The sequence below is a fragment of the Raphanus sativus genome, chromosome 5, assembly GCF_000801105.2.
Source record: "Raphanus sativus cultivar WK10039 chromosome 5, ASM80110v3, whole genome shotgun sequence".
In the NCBI taxonomy this organism is placed as follows: Eukaryota; Viridiplantae; Streptophyta; class Magnoliopsida; order Brassicales; family Brassicaceae; genus Raphanus; species Raphanus sativus.
Window position 1 is genome coordinate 5114685 of NC_079515.1, and position 15511 is coordinate 5130195.

The 15511-nt window shown below is 36.2% G+C and overlaps 5 protein-coding genes across 5 annotated transcripts; 3 read left to right on the forward strand and 2 right to left on the reverse strand.

The window, feature by feature from the left end:
* The first annotated feature begins 2607 nt into the window (after positions 1-2607).
* LOC108856928 (IQ domain-containing protein IQM2) lies at positions 2608-5681 on the forward strand. The gene is made up of 7 exons (XM_018630833.2): positions 2608-2801; positions 3102-3548; positions 3732-3912; positions 4003-4091; positions 4185-4275; positions 4363-4707; positions 4796-5681. The coding sequence occupies exons 2-7, from the start codon at positions 3127-3129 to the stop codon at positions 5414-5416; spliced, it is 1749 nt and encodes a 582-aa protein (XP_018486335.1). The 5' UTR covers positions 2608-2801; positions 3102-3126; the 3' UTR covers positions 5417-5681.
* A 1106-nt stretch (positions 5682-6787) lies between these two features.
* On the forward strand, positions 6788-8418 carry LOC108856971 (feruloyl CoA ortho-hydroxylase 1). The gene is made up of 2 exons (XM_018630885.2): positions 6788-7348; positions 7702-8418. The coding sequence occupies exons 1-2, from the start codon at positions 6837-6839 to the stop codon at positions 8273-8275; spliced, it is 1086 nt and encodes a 361-aa protein (XP_018486387.1). The 5' UTR covers positions 6788-6836; the 3' UTR covers positions 8276-8418.
* Positions 8347-10171, reverse strand: LOC108856970 (probable polyamine transporter At3g13620). Its single transcript, XM_018630884.2, has 2 exons — positions 9833-10171; positions 8347-9711 (listed from the first exon to the last, which is right to left on the reverse strand). The coding sequence occupies exons 1-2, from the start codon at positions 10083-10085 to the stop codon at positions 8546-8548; spliced, it is 1419 nt and encodes a 472-aa protein (XP_018486386.1). The 5' UTR covers positions 10086-10171; the 3' UTR covers positions 8347-8545.
* A 1360-nt stretch (positions 10172-11531) lies between these two features.
* On the reverse strand, positions 11532-12413 carry LOC108858024 (ABC transporter E family member 1). Its single transcript, XM_057010747.1, is given in 8 exon segments — positions 11532-11567; positions 11569-11652; positions 11719-11867; positions 11870-12004; positions 12007-12186; positions 12224-12317; positions 12320-12373; positions 12375-12413. Coding segments are annotated over 8 exon segments (771 nt in total).
* Positions 12414-13854: 1441 nt separating this feature from the next.
* On the forward strand, positions 13855-14712 carry LOC108859727 (dirigent protein 7). The gene has a single exon (XM_018633635.2). The coding sequence runs from the start codon at positions 13935-13937 to the stop codon at positions 14493-14495; it is 561 nt and encodes a 186-aa protein (XP_018489137.1). The 5' UTR covers positions 13855-13934; the 3' UTR covers positions 14496-14712.
* The last annotated feature ends 799 nt before the right edge of the window (positions 14713-15511 follow it).

A 15511-nucleotide genomic window follows, 5' to 3' on the forward strand; every position in this document is an offset into this window, starting at 1 on the left:
CTTATAGGTATTTTTGTAAAATAATTTCAAAAAACAAAAATCAATAATAGAAAGTTCAGCCAACTTGTAAGAAGTAAGTTCAGTATAACAAAAAAACAAGTTGGGTATTATTACTGCTAATAAATTCATAATCATTGAATGCATTTAACTGTTGACCAATAAACTTTACAGGAGCCAATTATAACTAGATCAAGTCAATCGCATTTTAAACGATTATATTATTGCTCCGTCCTAAGTTAAATACATCAAGCTGCCTATAATTACCATTTCATAGATCTAAAGATCATTGCAGACAAAAAAAAATAGTGCAGACATTAAAAGAGTCATAAATTTGAATGCTGTCGAACAGATACAGTTGTCTCCATGTTAGGTACGGTGTGGTACTTGAAAGCAGACATCAACCTCGTGTTTCGATGTAAACTCTCCACGTGACGAGCTTACCGATATCTTATGTACGGTCTCATTTGGTACGTCAAAGTATGTCATTTTCTAGTACTACTTCTGTTCCTGAAAATAAGATTTTCTAGATTTTATTTTTGGTTTCATAAATACTATAAACTTTCTATATATTTAAGGTAATTTTAGATATTTTTAAGATACATTAATTGAAAACATTTGAATTGACTAAATATTATTGGTTCATATTTATTAGAAAATGTATAATAAATATAAATAAAAAAATTAATTAAAAATATTAATTGTTTTCTTAATATACGTGAATTATCTAAAAAATCTTATTTTTAAGAACGGAGGGAGTATACATTAATCATAAGAATAACTGAAAGTAGTTTCATTATATGCTGAGAACAAAATCTAAGATGCTTGGTTCTTAATGGTTTCCTGAGCAATTTAAGGTCTATACAAATTGAACTAAATCCAAGTTCTAGATTTCGTGATTTGGAAATTATATTTTTGTGTTTGTTATTGTTGAATGTTTATTAATTAAACAATATCCATGTGGATTAGATTTATAAACAGAAAACACACACACAATATATAATATGAAAATCAATAGTATTCTAGTTAAAAGTAAGTTTGTGAATTTCTGCAAAAACAAATATAAATGAAAAATTACGAATGAAACAAATGCAATTAAATTTTTTTAAAATAAAAACAAATACATTTAATCTTTTTTTTAGTCGCTCAGTTTCATAATAAATGTCACTGTAAAATTTATTAACTCTTTATACTATATTTTCAATTTATGTTTATTCGTTAAAAGGAGTACTAGTTAAGTGTAGCGTAACATGATATGATTTGGAAGAAGTATTAATGAATCAGTGCATTAAATGAATCCGTACGCACCAAGCCAAGTAATAACTATATCAGCATTAAATTTAGTATTTTCGTAACAGTACAATTTTTAATCGCAAGTTTTTTTTTTTAATCTTAAGTTATAATTTCACATTTATGTTGTCAAAAGCCACTGAAAGGAAAATCAACCATATGTTTATTTTTGGTCGAAAAAATCAACCAAATGTTTGGTCCAAAAAGTGATTATTTGGTTTTCTTAGCCGTTGTTTTAAAACCAAAAACAGCGCTTCTATTTCTAATTATTTACTCTACTCAAATATGCATTAGTTACCAATCAAACTCGTAATGGCATTCTTTGAAAAAAAACTCGTAAGAGCTTTGAGATAGTTTAGTCGGCATATCCATATACGCGCATGCGCACGGAGACAGTGGTGGCTTTATGCTACGTTTCGACCGATGTTTGACAACAGTATTTGTCTTTCTCTCTTGGGGGAAAGTTTATTGGTTTTTTTGTTCGAACTTTCATTGGAGAGGTGTATTTCGCTAAGAGAATCGATATGTTTGGTGCGTTAGAGGAACATGTAAATAAGGACACAAGTCGCTATCAATCTAATTTTCCTGAGGAAGTGTACATGTGCATGTATTATGTGGTGTATTTCAATGTATTATGCGCGGTATACATAACATATATATATAATAAATGGTCGACAAAAAAATGTAATAAAGTGTCGCTAGATGCAAAGTTTGAATGTTCAGTTGCCTCGTTACATTATGATTTGAAAAATAAACAAATTATAACACTCTATTATATGCCTATTTAATTCCATGATTTTTGTTTTTATTGACCCACCAAAACACTTTTAATCGAATAGAGAGTATTCTGTGGGTCGCCACGAAAGGAAGAAGGAAATTTCATTAAATCGCATTTTATTGTGGGCTTCTTTTTAAATATATTGACAAACATGTACCCTTTTTAAAACAGCGCATAGTATTCACCAAAAATCTCACGTCTGCAACTACGTCACTTTATCATAGTAACATTCAAATTATACTAACTAATACTCAAAAAATGGATTAGTCAAATTCAGATTATAAAAAGAAATGGATTTGGTCATTTTATGATATAGTTTTAAAACCTTTTCTCGCTAAACCCACAACATAATTAATTTTGCTTGTGGCTAAAGTAAAATCTCGAGTTCAACTTTTGACCTAGAATGAATATTCTGCAGCCACAAACACGTGGTTGGAAATATCGACGCCTCTCTCTCTCTCTCTCTCTCTCTCTCTCTCTCTCTCTCTCTCTCTCTCTCTCTCTCCTGTCCTGCCGCTCTGTATTATATATATAAACTTCCTTCGCTGAAGAGTTTGTAACTTGATTTCTGAGCTTCATTTTCTTCTTCACTTAAAGGAAAAAAAAACAAGAACAAACAAATCTTTTGAAACAGAAGAGAATCTAAAGAAGATTCAAGAAGAACCAAGAGAAAGTTTCAAGATTTTATTCTGCTCGAGTGACAAAACCTTATCAACTGCCAAAACGTATATTCTAGGTAACTTATCCACGTATAAATAATTTTTGTTTTCAATTACTCTGTTTTTTTTTCTGAAGATTTTACTTATATGCTAGCTACACCAAAGTGGGTTTGAGTTTGATAATAATACTTAAATTCGAAAGAAATTATCAGTAATGGGTTCTTGTTAAAAAAATGTTTTTTTAATTAATTATATTTGCATTTCCAGGTTGCTCTGTTTTCCAGATCCGAAAAGTCTTGATTTTTAACCTTTTCTTCCAAACTCTGTTCTATGGATCAGACATAAGTTTATAACAGATTCGTGATGTTTCACTTCAGGTCAGAACCTATTGGGATCTGTTGAATGGGGGTATCATTCTCCTGTCAGTTCACCAAGCAAGAAGACGTGGAGACAGCTCTAGACTCTGTCACTGTCAAGTCCATAAGCTTCGGTGATGACGACGAGTGCAGAACTCCCAAGAGATCCGTTAACTTCAGTGACAGAACTCTCGAGCCCACGATCTTGAAATCTCTGGGATCTGGTGGTAAAATGGTCGTTGAGAAGTCTGTCAGCTTCAAAGGGATGCAACTGGAGAGAATGATCTCTCTCAACACGAAAGAGAACAACGGCTTTGAGTTAGACAATGCAGAGATTGCAAGAGAACTCTCGGTTCTTGATCCGAGGAACCCTAAACACGAAGCTGCTATTAAGTTACAGAAAGTTTACAAGAGTTTCCGTACAAGGAGAAAGCTGGCTGATTGTGCAGTGCTCGTGGAGCAAAGCTGGTTAGTTGTAATTTATGTAAGAGATCAAGTATCTCTCGACAATATATTCTATGATACATTCCTTAAGTAGTATCATAGAATATATTGTCGAGAGATACTTGATCTCTTACAATTTATCTCAAAACTCTAAAACGTTCCCTTTTAAGTTGTGTTGTGGTGATCTAATCTTGTTTCCAATCACAGGTGGAAGCTTTTGGATTTTGCTGAGCTGAAGAGAAGTTCTATATCTTTCTTTGATATTGAGAAACACGAAACCGCGATTTCGAGGTGGTCTAGAGCTAGGACTAGAGCAGCTAAGGTTGGTAAAGGATTGTCCAAGAATGGAAAAGCACAAAAGCTTGCTCTACAACACTGGCTTGAAGCTGTAAGTTTTATAGAGACTTATTAGTTTTATTTAAAACAACTTTTTGGATTGAAATCTGATCTTGGTTTAATGCATTTTGGTATATAACAGATTGACCCGAGGCATCGGTATGGACACAACCTGCACTTTTACTACAACAAGTGGCTGCACTGTCAGAGTAGAGAACCTTTCTTCTACTGGTAACTACTTGTCACCTACTCTTTTTTTTTCTCATTTATGTAAAAAGCTTTTGGCAGAATCAAGAAAACTAAATTTAGATTCAAATGTTTCAGGCTTGATATTGGCGAGGGAAAAGAAGTAAATCTTGTGGAGAAGTGTCCTCGTTTGAAACTTCAGCAACAGTGCATCAAGTACCTTGGTCCGGTTAGTATCTATTTCTTTTACCTGCTCAACAAGTAACTTTACCGATAAAACTAGAAACTTATTTCTTTTTCTTGTCATGTTGTGTAGATGGAAAGGAAAGCTTATGAGGTTGTTGTGGAAGAAGGCAAGTTCTTTTACAAGAACAGTGGAGAAATGCTTCAGACTTCAGCTATGGAAGAAAGTGATTCCAAATGGATTTTTGTGCTGAGCACGTCGAAAGTGTTGTACGTTGGGAAGAAGAAGAAGGGTACGTTTCAACATTCAAGCTTCTTAGCTGGAGGAGCTACAGTTGCTGCAGGGAGATTAGTCGTTGAAGATGGTGTTCTCAAGGCTGTTTGGCCACACAGTGGACATTATCAACCTACTGAAGAGAATTTCTTGGACTTTCTCTCTTTCCTAAGAGAGAACAATGTTGATATCACTGATGTAAAGGTAAAGGGGGAAGAGATTTTGATTGAATGAGATCTTGAGTCTGTGAGGGTTATGTTTCTTATATAAGTGTTTTTGTTTTGTGTTTCAGATGAGTCCTACAGATGAAGATGAGTTTTCTCTTTACAAACAAAGAAGCACTCACATGAGAAACCATTCTTTGGAAGAGGATTTGGAGCCTGAGAAGACCATTAGCTTGCAAGACAAGGCTGATCCACTAGAAGAAGAAACAACTCCAGTGATGGCTGAAACACTGATAAAGATGGAGTCTATTGAAGTATCTGAAGACTATGATTCGGGTGATGATGAGGAGGAAGAGGAAGAGATATTTGACTTAGAACAAGAACCAATGCCTTCAGAGCAGAGCTCGCCAAGAGGAGGAGAACAAGAAACCAAAGAGATTGAAGAAGTAGTGAAGATTCCAGAAGAATCAATCCTAAAAAGGATCAATTCAAAGAAGGAAAGTAGATCTTTCCAACTTGGGAAACAACTATCCTGCAAATGGACAACAGGTGCAGGACCAAGGATAGGTTGTGTAAGGGATTACCCATCAGCGCTTCAGTTTCAAGCACTGGAACAAGTCAACCTGTCTCCGAGAAGTGCTTCTGTTTCAAGACTCTGTTTCTCCTCCTTGTCTCACACGCAAACCCCTCAGATGTCACCGTTATGGCGAGGATTGTCATTACCTGCAGATATCATCACCCGTTCGTAACTGATGAATTTTTTTTAATTACACATAAAGTTCTTTCGATCTGATCTATTCTTTTTGTGTGAATAGTGACGATGATGACTTAGAAATTCTTTTGTATTCTTTTTTTCTTCCCCTTTACTGTAACAGAGAAGCATTTCATTTGTTTATTTCGTTTCTTGTTTAACAAGAAATGATAGGTTAAAAAAGTGTAAGATTCTTTTTCAACGCTTTATAGGTTTTTTTGTAAAAGCCTGCAATACACAAAAGCGATGCAAGATTCTTCTCTTTTTTATATTGTTATTAACTTTTGTGTAACCTTTACAGCAAATTTCTCCTCGGTTCCCAGGAACACTCAGTGGAGATTCAAAACCCTAGGCTCTGGTTCACATCTCAAGAATCACAAACCCTAGTAATGCGAGAAAGACCACTGTCTCCTCGAAGAGAGATTAAAATTCTTGTAGGAACCACCCTCTTCTTCTGGTGGCTGATAACAATTTGGGGATTTTGAAAGGCCCATTAGGCTTGGTCAAAACAAGCCCCGTTTATAATGTTGGATTGTTTGGCGCAACAAGAACCATGCATAGTCCCATGCGTTCTCCACCTACCAAATGAATAAATCAAGATTACTTATCATTAAGTTTTGTCTTTGTTATCACAAGAAAACATTACGACTGCAAATAAAAGTTAAACACTAAATTTAACTAGACTATTTGTTGTCGATGATGGATATGTCATCAGAAACAAGAAGGCCACAACATAGTTTATATACATGACGTACACACATATATGCACTTGACTTTACAGTAATCATGATTAACAACGAATTAATTAGATTTATTAACCGTATGTATGACTTTTGGATCACTACAGTTAGCCACCAACAAAACCAATCCAAAACTAATCTAGCACATCAATGGATAACCTTTGAAATTTCTTTGATTTTTGAGTCATGAATAGCATTATATTTGCATACTTAACTATTAGTTTATCACCACAAGAACCTGCATTTTTTTAAAATGTCAAAACTAATTTAAGATATATAATATTTTTTCATTAGAGTTACCTACAAATTCAAATAGTTTTATAGAAAGTAACGTGTTTTTCTTTCTTTTTTCTTTGCCAAGATCAACGTGCTATATTAGCAAAAACATGCCAATTACAAAAGCTGAGTCAGTTGTCCATATCCAAATGAAATAGAATTTTAACCTCATGAACTAATTATTTGAAACATTATTAGTTAAATACAAATGGAAAAAAATTCAAATAAAATAAATAAAGCGGGAAGAAGTAAAACAGCAGAAGAAGCATGATGAGAGCCATAGAGGTTGGTTCGCTCATCTTCAAAACCTTCTCTTTTATATACTCTCTCCTCTCTGCAAATTATCTCCACAACACAATCCAAATCCAAAGCTCCAAACCTTTATTCCAAGTTTCAACACAAATGGCTCCAACACTCTCCACGGCACAGTTCGCAGACCCAGCTGAAGTAACCGAGTTCGTGGTCAACAAAGGCAATGGCGTGAAGGGTTTATCAGAGACAGGAATCAAAGCTCTTCCAGACCAATATATTCAACCATTCGAAGAGCGTCTCATCAACAAGTTCGTCAACGAGACAGACGAGGCTATACCAGTCATCGACATGTCGGACCCGGACGAGCACAAAGTAGCTGAAGCTATTTGTGACGCTGCTGAGAAATGGGGTTTCTTTCAAGTGATCAACCATGGAGTTCCTTTAGATGTTCTTGAAAACGTGAAGGCCGCCACTCACAGGTTCTTTAATCTTCCTGTTGAGGAGAAGAGCAAGTACACAAAGGAGAACTCTCTTTCGACCAATGTTAGGTTTGGTACTAGTTTCAGTCCTCGGGCTGAGAAAGCTCTCGAGTGGAAAGATTACCTCAGTCTCTTCTTTGTGTCCGAAGCTGAAGCTGAACAGTTTTGGCCTGATGTTTGCAAGTGAGTTCAAGGATCAAATATTTATCTGTTTTAGTCAGGGATGAGGTTTCGGTTTATTCGGTTAAATCGATTTAGATAATTCGGTTTTCAGTTAGTTCGGTTTGGTAAAATCAACCGAAGAAAATTTTGGTTCGGTTAAGTTTGGTTCTGTGTTAGTTCTTTTTCTAAATATCAAATTGAACCGATTTTTTTTTTGTTTTGGTTATATTTCGGTTTCACTTTTAAAAATTCAGATTATTTGATTAACAGTGGTTATATTCAGTTAATTTAGTTATTTCGGTTAGTTCCGTTTGATTTATTTTGGTTGTTCCGTTCAAACTTTTTTAATTAGTTCTTGATTTTCTTGATGGTAGGAATGAAGCTCTAGAGTACATGAACAAGTCAAAGACAATGGTGAGGAAGCTTCTAGAGTATTTAGGAAAGAATCTCAACGTGAAAGAGCTAGACGAGACCAAAGAGTCACTCTTCATGGGCTCAATCCGAGTCAACCTCAACTACTATCCCATCTGTCCTAACCCTGACTTAACCGTTGGCGTTGGTCGCCACTCAGACGTCTCTTCCCTCACCATTCTCTTACAAGACCAAATCGGTGGCCTCCACGTTCGTTCCCTATCCTCAGGGAACTGGGTCCACGTGCCACCGGTTCCCGGATCCTTTGTGATCAACATAGGAGACGCTATGCAGATCTTGAGCAACGGTCGTTACAAGAGCGTGGAGCATCGTGTCTTAGCTAACGGTAGCAACAACAGAATCTCGGTTCCTATCTTTGTGAATCCAAAACCAGAGTCCGTGATTGGTCCTCTCCCTGAGGTGGTCGCAAAGGGTGAGGAACCGATTTATAAAGACGTTGTGTACTCTGATTACGTCAGGTACTTCTTCAAGAAAGCACATGATGGAAAGAAGACCGTTGACTTCGCCAAGATATGATCCAAAACCAGACCTCAAACGAGTTTGGTTTCTTTGTTTTGTTTCATGTTTGTGTGTTGCATGCGTGTGAATTAATAAAGAAGACTCTCTTAATACTGTGTTGTATACAATTTCTCTTTTATAAAACTAAAAGTGTTGCAAAAGCAGAACATGTTATACCATGCCCAAAACTACATCATATAATACCAGTGGTCACTCGAACCGGAGACTAGACCTCTGGTAAAAAAAAAACATAACTGATATTTCATATTTGATAAGAAGATGCTGCTATCATGAGACATGATCATCCACCTTTGGACGTTCTCCATTGCCATTGTCAAGAAAATCAACATCATCATTGAACTCAAAGATCTTCTTCTTTCTAAAGTAATTGATCAAGAAGTACCAACCTACTGCTCCTACCGTCATCAAACCGCTAACGAGGTACACAATCTTAGTAGCAAAGGCAATGATCAACATCAGAAACGCTGAAGGCACCAAGCACATAACCACCAGCCCTGGGATGTTCAAGGGAACTCGGTAAGGTCTCTTTAGCTCAGGTAGTTTCTTTCTTAACCAAACGAAAGACGCAAACTCTAGAAACATCCCTAACGTGTATATGAAGTTTGCAGAGGCCACGATGTCCGTAAAGTCCATGTAGGACAATCCAAGCGACATGAGAGCAGAGAGTAGAATCCCAACCCAAGGAGTGTTGAACCATTTCGATCTCAACCCAAAGAACTTAGGCAAGAACCCTAGCTCAGCCATACCCTCGAGCTGATAAGCACTGCTGCTTAACTGAGCTTCGAATAGTCCTATGCTTGACAAGACAGCTCCGATCTCAATCCATATCTTCAGCCACTTCCCCGCAATCATCTCAGCTGCTTCCGCGTGGAACCCTGTCTCCCACCTGCTCTGTTCCACAGAGACAGCGCCGGTGACAGCTAAAAGAGGGATCAGGTACGCTACGCAAGTGAAGATCACGGAGATGAGAAGCGCCAACGGGAACGTCTTCTGAGGGTTATCAACTTCCCCCGCGAGAGTACTGACATTGTCCCAGAAGTTCAGGTTCCAGAAGAGTGTGTTGAAGTAGAGATTCCAATCTTTTTTCTTGCTTCCCAAGCTACCCCAACGGTGTGGCTTTATCTTAGGGATTGCCATTGCCGACATGACAAGGAAAGGTGAGAGAGAGACTAGACCGAGAACAACAGCTGCGTAGCCGACGATGGCTAGGCCAGTGTAGTTAAGGAAAGATAAGACCACGGTTGACGCGAATATGCAGACGTTTCTTGGCCATCCGGATGCAAGAACGGGGAATAGCTTATCCAAGTAAGCGACACAGAGTACAGGAAAGGAAGCAACGTTGATCACACCGCTCAGGAACTTCAACGAACCCATCAGTGACCCTATGAATGCTCCAAAAGCCCTATGGGCCCATATCACAAACCCTCCATTGCCTGAGGCAAAGTTAACCAACCAAAATTCAATGTTCAGACCACAACACAAGTACTGTTCTGTTCACATAAATGTCTACACAGATCTTTTATTTTGTCGCATTATGAGATATGAATATATTACCTGGAAACGCGGTGGAGAGTTCAGCGGTGATTAGGGCTTCAGGGACACTCCATATGAAAGGGAAGATGAGGAAACCTAGAATCGCTAGAAGCGGTCCAGCCGCTTGAACCGCTGGTTCTTCTCCAAACGGACCGCCCGCGACTTCGAAGTAGATAAGGAAGATCAAAGGGACCAAAGTCAGCTTCTTCGCGGTTGATGCGGTGGTTGTTACTGGGAGCTCATGGCTTGATCTTGATGTTTCTGTAATTGCCATGAGTGCTGTTTATATTTCTTTTCTCTTAGGATTCAGATCATGGAATCTTGTATTGAATAGCCTCGAAGAGAAGAATGAAATATATAAATTTACAAAAATATTTATATTAAGAAACTTTTTTATATATAAGTTGCAGAATCCAAAATAATATATGAGATACGTAATGTGATAAGGTTAGACAGTTGGTCGTATCAGACCCGAATCTTAGCTGAATATTTGGGACCATCCAATCTCAATGTGTTTAATATTATTATAATTATTTTTTAACCAGTAATAATTATTTTTTATTGGATTTTCGTTGATAGATCAATCAACACTCCACGTTTGTCGGTTACTACATTAAAGAGAAAGGGCTGGAGTTGTTTCCGGCGAAAGATGTGTTATAGTAGTAGTTTAGTGGGTAGTGGCTTCGTCTCCAACCATCTTTCCACCCACTCCGCCTTGGATTAGTGTTCATACTATACATATAGTGTGTTCGTCAACATGTGTGCATAGTATAGTCTCTAGAATCTACCAACCCAAACTAATCAAGTCACAAAACTCGTAAAACATGTTTTAAAGTGTGCATAGCCGTCATACTTAAAACCAATTTTATTTATCATCTAATAGAGATTCTGGATTTTTGCATGTTTTTTTACTATATGATTTTTGTGTGTTTTACCCTCGTATCTATTTGGATACAAGTCGGTTCTTTTAGGTGTTTTTCGTATTTTGAAACCAGATCACGTTGGATATTACAAATTTTGGATCAGATCCGGTTCGAAATCCTAATTTTAAGGTAAGTTTTAGATCGGTTTTTCGGGTTTAGATATTTTGTCCAGGACTATATAAGCTTTTTTTAATTGTTGATGGCACTTATGATAATGCCTTCATTTTCTTTTGGGGTTTGTGGAAAACATAAAACTTATACAAATTGAAATCAGTCTTTCATGATGGTTCTCACTTTTTATTGATTTGGTAAAGAAGCACTACATGATTCTATCTTTCGATACGAAAGATTTATAGATTGTGTTTATCAAAATCTTCTGTATAAGCGTTTGTGATTTGATATGTTGGAATGTTAAATCGATTAAGTGATGGAATTGATGGTATTAGCTTTTCAGTATATACACAGTATTTTCCCAAGTTGATATAAAAGACCATAATCTTGACATGTGCTTTTCATTTTGGGTTTGATTAAGCAGAGACTTATAGACTGAATGGAAAAAAAAAAACAGAAAGCTAAAGAATCACATTTAGTTTAGTAATGGAAGTGATATAGGGCTATGATCTTGAACTTGTGGGTCAACCAACTTACGAATTGGATACTACAAAGGTTCAATCGTTTCCTTTGACTATTATCCTATAAAATTTCGAAAACATAGTTATAATGTTTTAAATAAACACCATATTTAGGCATTTATGCATATGGAATGGAATTATGGATAAAGCTCTTTTGCCCAGTAATCAATCGTCAAAGAAGTAGTATGATCCTGCATCCTTTTTGCTCTCTGTCCCTGGTGGACTCTAGTTTGTTGAACCTTGGCCTAAAGTTAGTTAGATCTTGCCTGAATGTGATTTTCAGGTGCTGCAAAGGGACAAAAGGTTAGTCGAGTTTGTAGACAGGACTGATCTCCAATAACCTCTGATTTACGGTTAGAAAAAGGTTATTTCCGCTGAGGAGCGACTGTGAAGAATGAGCAGTACACTTGACGCCAGGTTGTTCTTCATACACTATGAGTTTGTCTGCCAGATAGGTTTGCGTTATGAAGCCATTTCCCACAATAAACGCAATCGTTTTATAATTACCTTTGAAACTGTGAGCCTTTGCTCCGAGCCTAGATGCGCACTTGGCTCATTAACCAGATAGATATCTGCAGGCAGGCTTACCAGACATAAAGTCATGGCAACCCTCTGCCTCTTTCCACCCTAAAAGTTTTTGCTGCTTGATCCAACAACGTTTCGATCTGAAGTGTGTCTCATTAATTTATTATTCCGACACAGACTGAGGATGTGTATGCATCACGTATCCTATCATGTAGCAACTGTTTCACTGTACACTCGCGCTTTGAATCATTTTCTTGCGGTTTCTACGAGACATTAAACTCTGGCATCTTTGATTCTAAGCCCTCTTCACGTGGGAATGCACCTGCCTGCACGAGGATCCTTCACAGACTAATCCGGATGAATTGTCGTTTTCCTAGTACTACCGTTTTCTCCAAGCATTACAATAGTTCGAGAGTTTGTGAACTCTCTCCTTCCATCACATCCAGCTTGGAATCTCCCATTGTCTTACTCATGTCAGGATAATTTGTATCTTGCATAGGAATAGGACTTCACTTTCTCCATCGCTCTCTTGTAGAGTATGAGACAGTGAGACACCTTGAAAAGGAAACAACAACTAGTCTTTTTTTTTTGTCATAAAAACAACAACTAGTCAACTTTAACATATTCCTCTTCCTTTTCAAACTATTACATTCTTCTAGGCGGCTTTCAGTAGTTGGATACTTATCTTGGGTTCAGATTATATTTCACGTTGTTTTTTTTTATTAGAGAGAGCTATATTTTATTTAATGGAAACGTAGAAAAAGTAACAACTAGTGACAGCAACTCAAACTACACCAACCACTATGATAATGACCACCAAACCATCATCATCATCATCATCATAATCATATATATGAACTAGACCCGTAGACCATAACGAAATAAAAACGTTGATACACCGAATTAATAAAAGAAATATTCATTAGTAACCAGTTGTGCACTGCCGCGTTGCTAATTGGTATTAGTTGGTGAACAGAGATCCAATTAAATATGACAAATTGCTCAAAATAATAACATGTTGATGTTGGGATAAAGTAACTAACTAGTCGGCGATTGTTGGAAAAGTTTTAACATAAAAATAATACGAGCAAGATAAAAGAACAATGGATCATTTCCCATTTCTTCATCAAAGTATTGCCAACATTCAGAAGGGCTTAACCCTAGATGAACCTAATTACTTAAATGAAATGTAAATTAATTTTACTTATTGATCTCTGGACAATCAAGACTAACTTTAGTCCAGAACTATTTTGTTTTGAAACTTAAGAGAAAAAAATTTAAACTAATCAACTCTTAACTTAACATTCTTAAAATCATTTCTTAGATAATTAGTTCGATAGAGAAAAAATAACTAGGGGTGAGCACATATCCGATATCCGGATTTTTGGAGATATTCGTGATATGATATGTTTCGTTTGAATAATCAATTATATTATATGATTCAGTTCGTAGTCATCCGAATATTCGGTGTTCTGGATATTCAGAAATTTTAAGACTTTTACTGGATATCCGATTTGATCTGTAAAATAAATTTTAAAAATCTAAAATAATAGAAAATAATAATATTTTATCACAAAAATAAAATTTTATTTACTTTTAAAATTCTAATAGATTATTTAATAGATTTATTAAATAAAAACAATATAAAACTTAATACAATATGATATTTATATATATGTAATTCTTTAAATATATGTATAGATATACAAATAACGGATTGGACTGGACGACGTACCTGAATTTTTCAGTTCAAATTGAAACAGATAACAAATCAGATCAAAATTTAGGAATGTAAAATAACAATACTGTCTGTTTCATACGACTTTTCTCTTTCTTTCCTTTCTCCCGCCAGCAAATAAGAATTATGGCGCAAATAAAAATCATATATTGATTCCACCCTTGTTTCGTGGCAAATATTTTTTATTTTTTTTATCAATATACATAAGCCATCATCGGCTTTTTATTCTTCTTGTACTGTATTAGTCCATAATCTAATTCTATATATATCAACCAGAAATAAATCTCATACCACAATCCACACATATGGCAAACCTCATCCTCATCATCGCCTCCCAAATCCTCATTCTCGCAGCCGTTGTCTCCGCCGGAAACGGCGATGACTTTGCGAAAGTCATTGACCGGAAACTCCTAGGCCTCCGTAAAGAGAAACTCACTTTCTTCCGTGTCTACTGGCACGACATTCAAAGCGGCTCAAACCCTACCTCGGTCGCGCTGAGACCTCCTGTCACCAACTCATCCTTCTTCGGAGCCGTCTTTGTGATCGATAACCGGTTAACCACGGAGGTCTCGATAAACTCGACTTTGGTTGGCCAGGCCCAAGGGGTTTACGCTGCTGTGGGACTGCACGACTCGTCTGCGCTTATGGTTATGAACTTTGCGTTCAAGACAGGGAAGTATAACGGAAGTACGATCTCGATACTTGGTCGGAACGAGGTGTTGACCAAGGTTAGGGAGATGCCGGTGATTGGAGGAAGTGGACTGTTCCGGTTCGCTAGAGGTTATGTCGAGGCTAGGACTATGTGGTTTGATCAAAAGACAGGAGATGCTACTGTTGAGTACAGCTGTTACGTCTTGCACTACTAGCTTGCTAATATAATCGTGTTTGCATTTTTGTTTATGGTGATTGTCATTACTTAAGTAGCATTTTGCATTGACGAGTGTTGTTGTTCGGCGTTTGTTGCATGTCACGTTGTGTGGTCTGGTCATTGACAGGGGCAAACGTTAGTTTTTTTTTAATATGTTTTATACTGTATTGTAATAGTTTTATTTCATTTACAAAATAAAAGTGGATGTTTCTACATGAAACAGACCATATTTTGGGTCAAAACAAGTGGCATGCATGCAGGTAGGGGTGGGCACGGAGCGGATATCTGGAATTTTAAAGATATCCGTGATCCGATCTGTGCCTTACGAATATTCGATTTTTCGATCCGATCCGATCCGTAACTCTTCGGATATCCGGAACATCGAATATCCGCGAATATCCGAATTTTTCCGAATATCCGATTCGATCCGTAAAAAATAATAAAAAATTAAAAAATAAAAAAAAATTAAAAAAAAAAAGAAAATCTGAAATAAAATAATAATATTTCATTTTTTTTTTATAAAAAATTACATACTTTCAAAATTTTTAATAACTAAATAATTAATTTAGTGAATAAAAACATTATAAAACTTATATAAAGATATAAAAGTATGTATATTATATAATTTTATAAACATGTATACATATATACGTATATAACGGATCGGATCGGATATCCGTTTTTAAAAATATTAGTATTTGTGATTTGCTTCGTCTTTGACGGATATTGGATTTTAGTATTTGCTTCGATTCGTTAAGTTACGGATATTCGGATTTTTCATCGAATCGAAACGAATAACGGATCGAATCAAAATTTACTGATATTTTGCCCATCCCTACATGCAGGCCCTATATTCCTACCAAACGATTTGACCATCAATTAACTAGTGACTACATTATTCAGGTTTGTTATACTAGACGAATAGAATGATTAGTCCAATCACTAGATAATCAAATTCAAAACATTAGAACATAAAATATGTTGTTGTCTTTTGAGAATTCTGATGGAGAGACG

Excerpts from the sequence above, each read along its gene's own strand:
- LOC108856928 (XM_018630833.2), top strand. The coding sequence starts at position 3,127 with ATGGGGGTATCATTCTCCTGTCAGTTCACCAAGCAAGAAGACGTGGAG. Across the intron at positions 3,549-3,731 it reads GTGCTCGTGGAGCAAAGCTG|GTGGAAGCTTTTGGATTTTG; the intron begins GTTAGTTGTAAT and ends TTCCAATCACAG. Across the intron at positions 3,913-4,002 it reads TACAACACTGGCTTGAAGCT|ATTGACCCGAGGCATCGGTA; the intron begins GTAAGTTTTATA and ends GGTATATAACAG.
- LOC108856971 (XM_018630885.2), top strand. The coding sequence starts at position 6,837 with ATGGCTCCAACACTCTCCACGGCACAGTTCGCAGACCCAGCTGAAGTA. Across the intron at positions 7,349-7,701 it reads TTTTGGCCTGATGTTTGCAA|GAATGAAGCTCTAGAGTACA; the intron begins GTGAGTTCAAGG and ends TCTTGATGGTAG.
- LOC108856970 (XM_018630884.2), bottom strand. The coding sequence starts at position 10,085 with ATGGCAATTACAGAAACATCAAGATCAAGCCATGAGCTCCCAGTAACA. Across the intron at positions 9,712-9,832 it reads ACTCTCCACCGCGTTTCCAG|GCAATGGAGGGTTTGTGATA; the intron begins GTAATATATTCA and ends ACTTTGCCTCAG.
- LOC108859727 (XM_018633635.2), top strand. The coding sequence starts at position 13,935 with ATGGCAAACCTCATCCTCATCATCGCCTCCCAAATCCTCATTCTCGCA.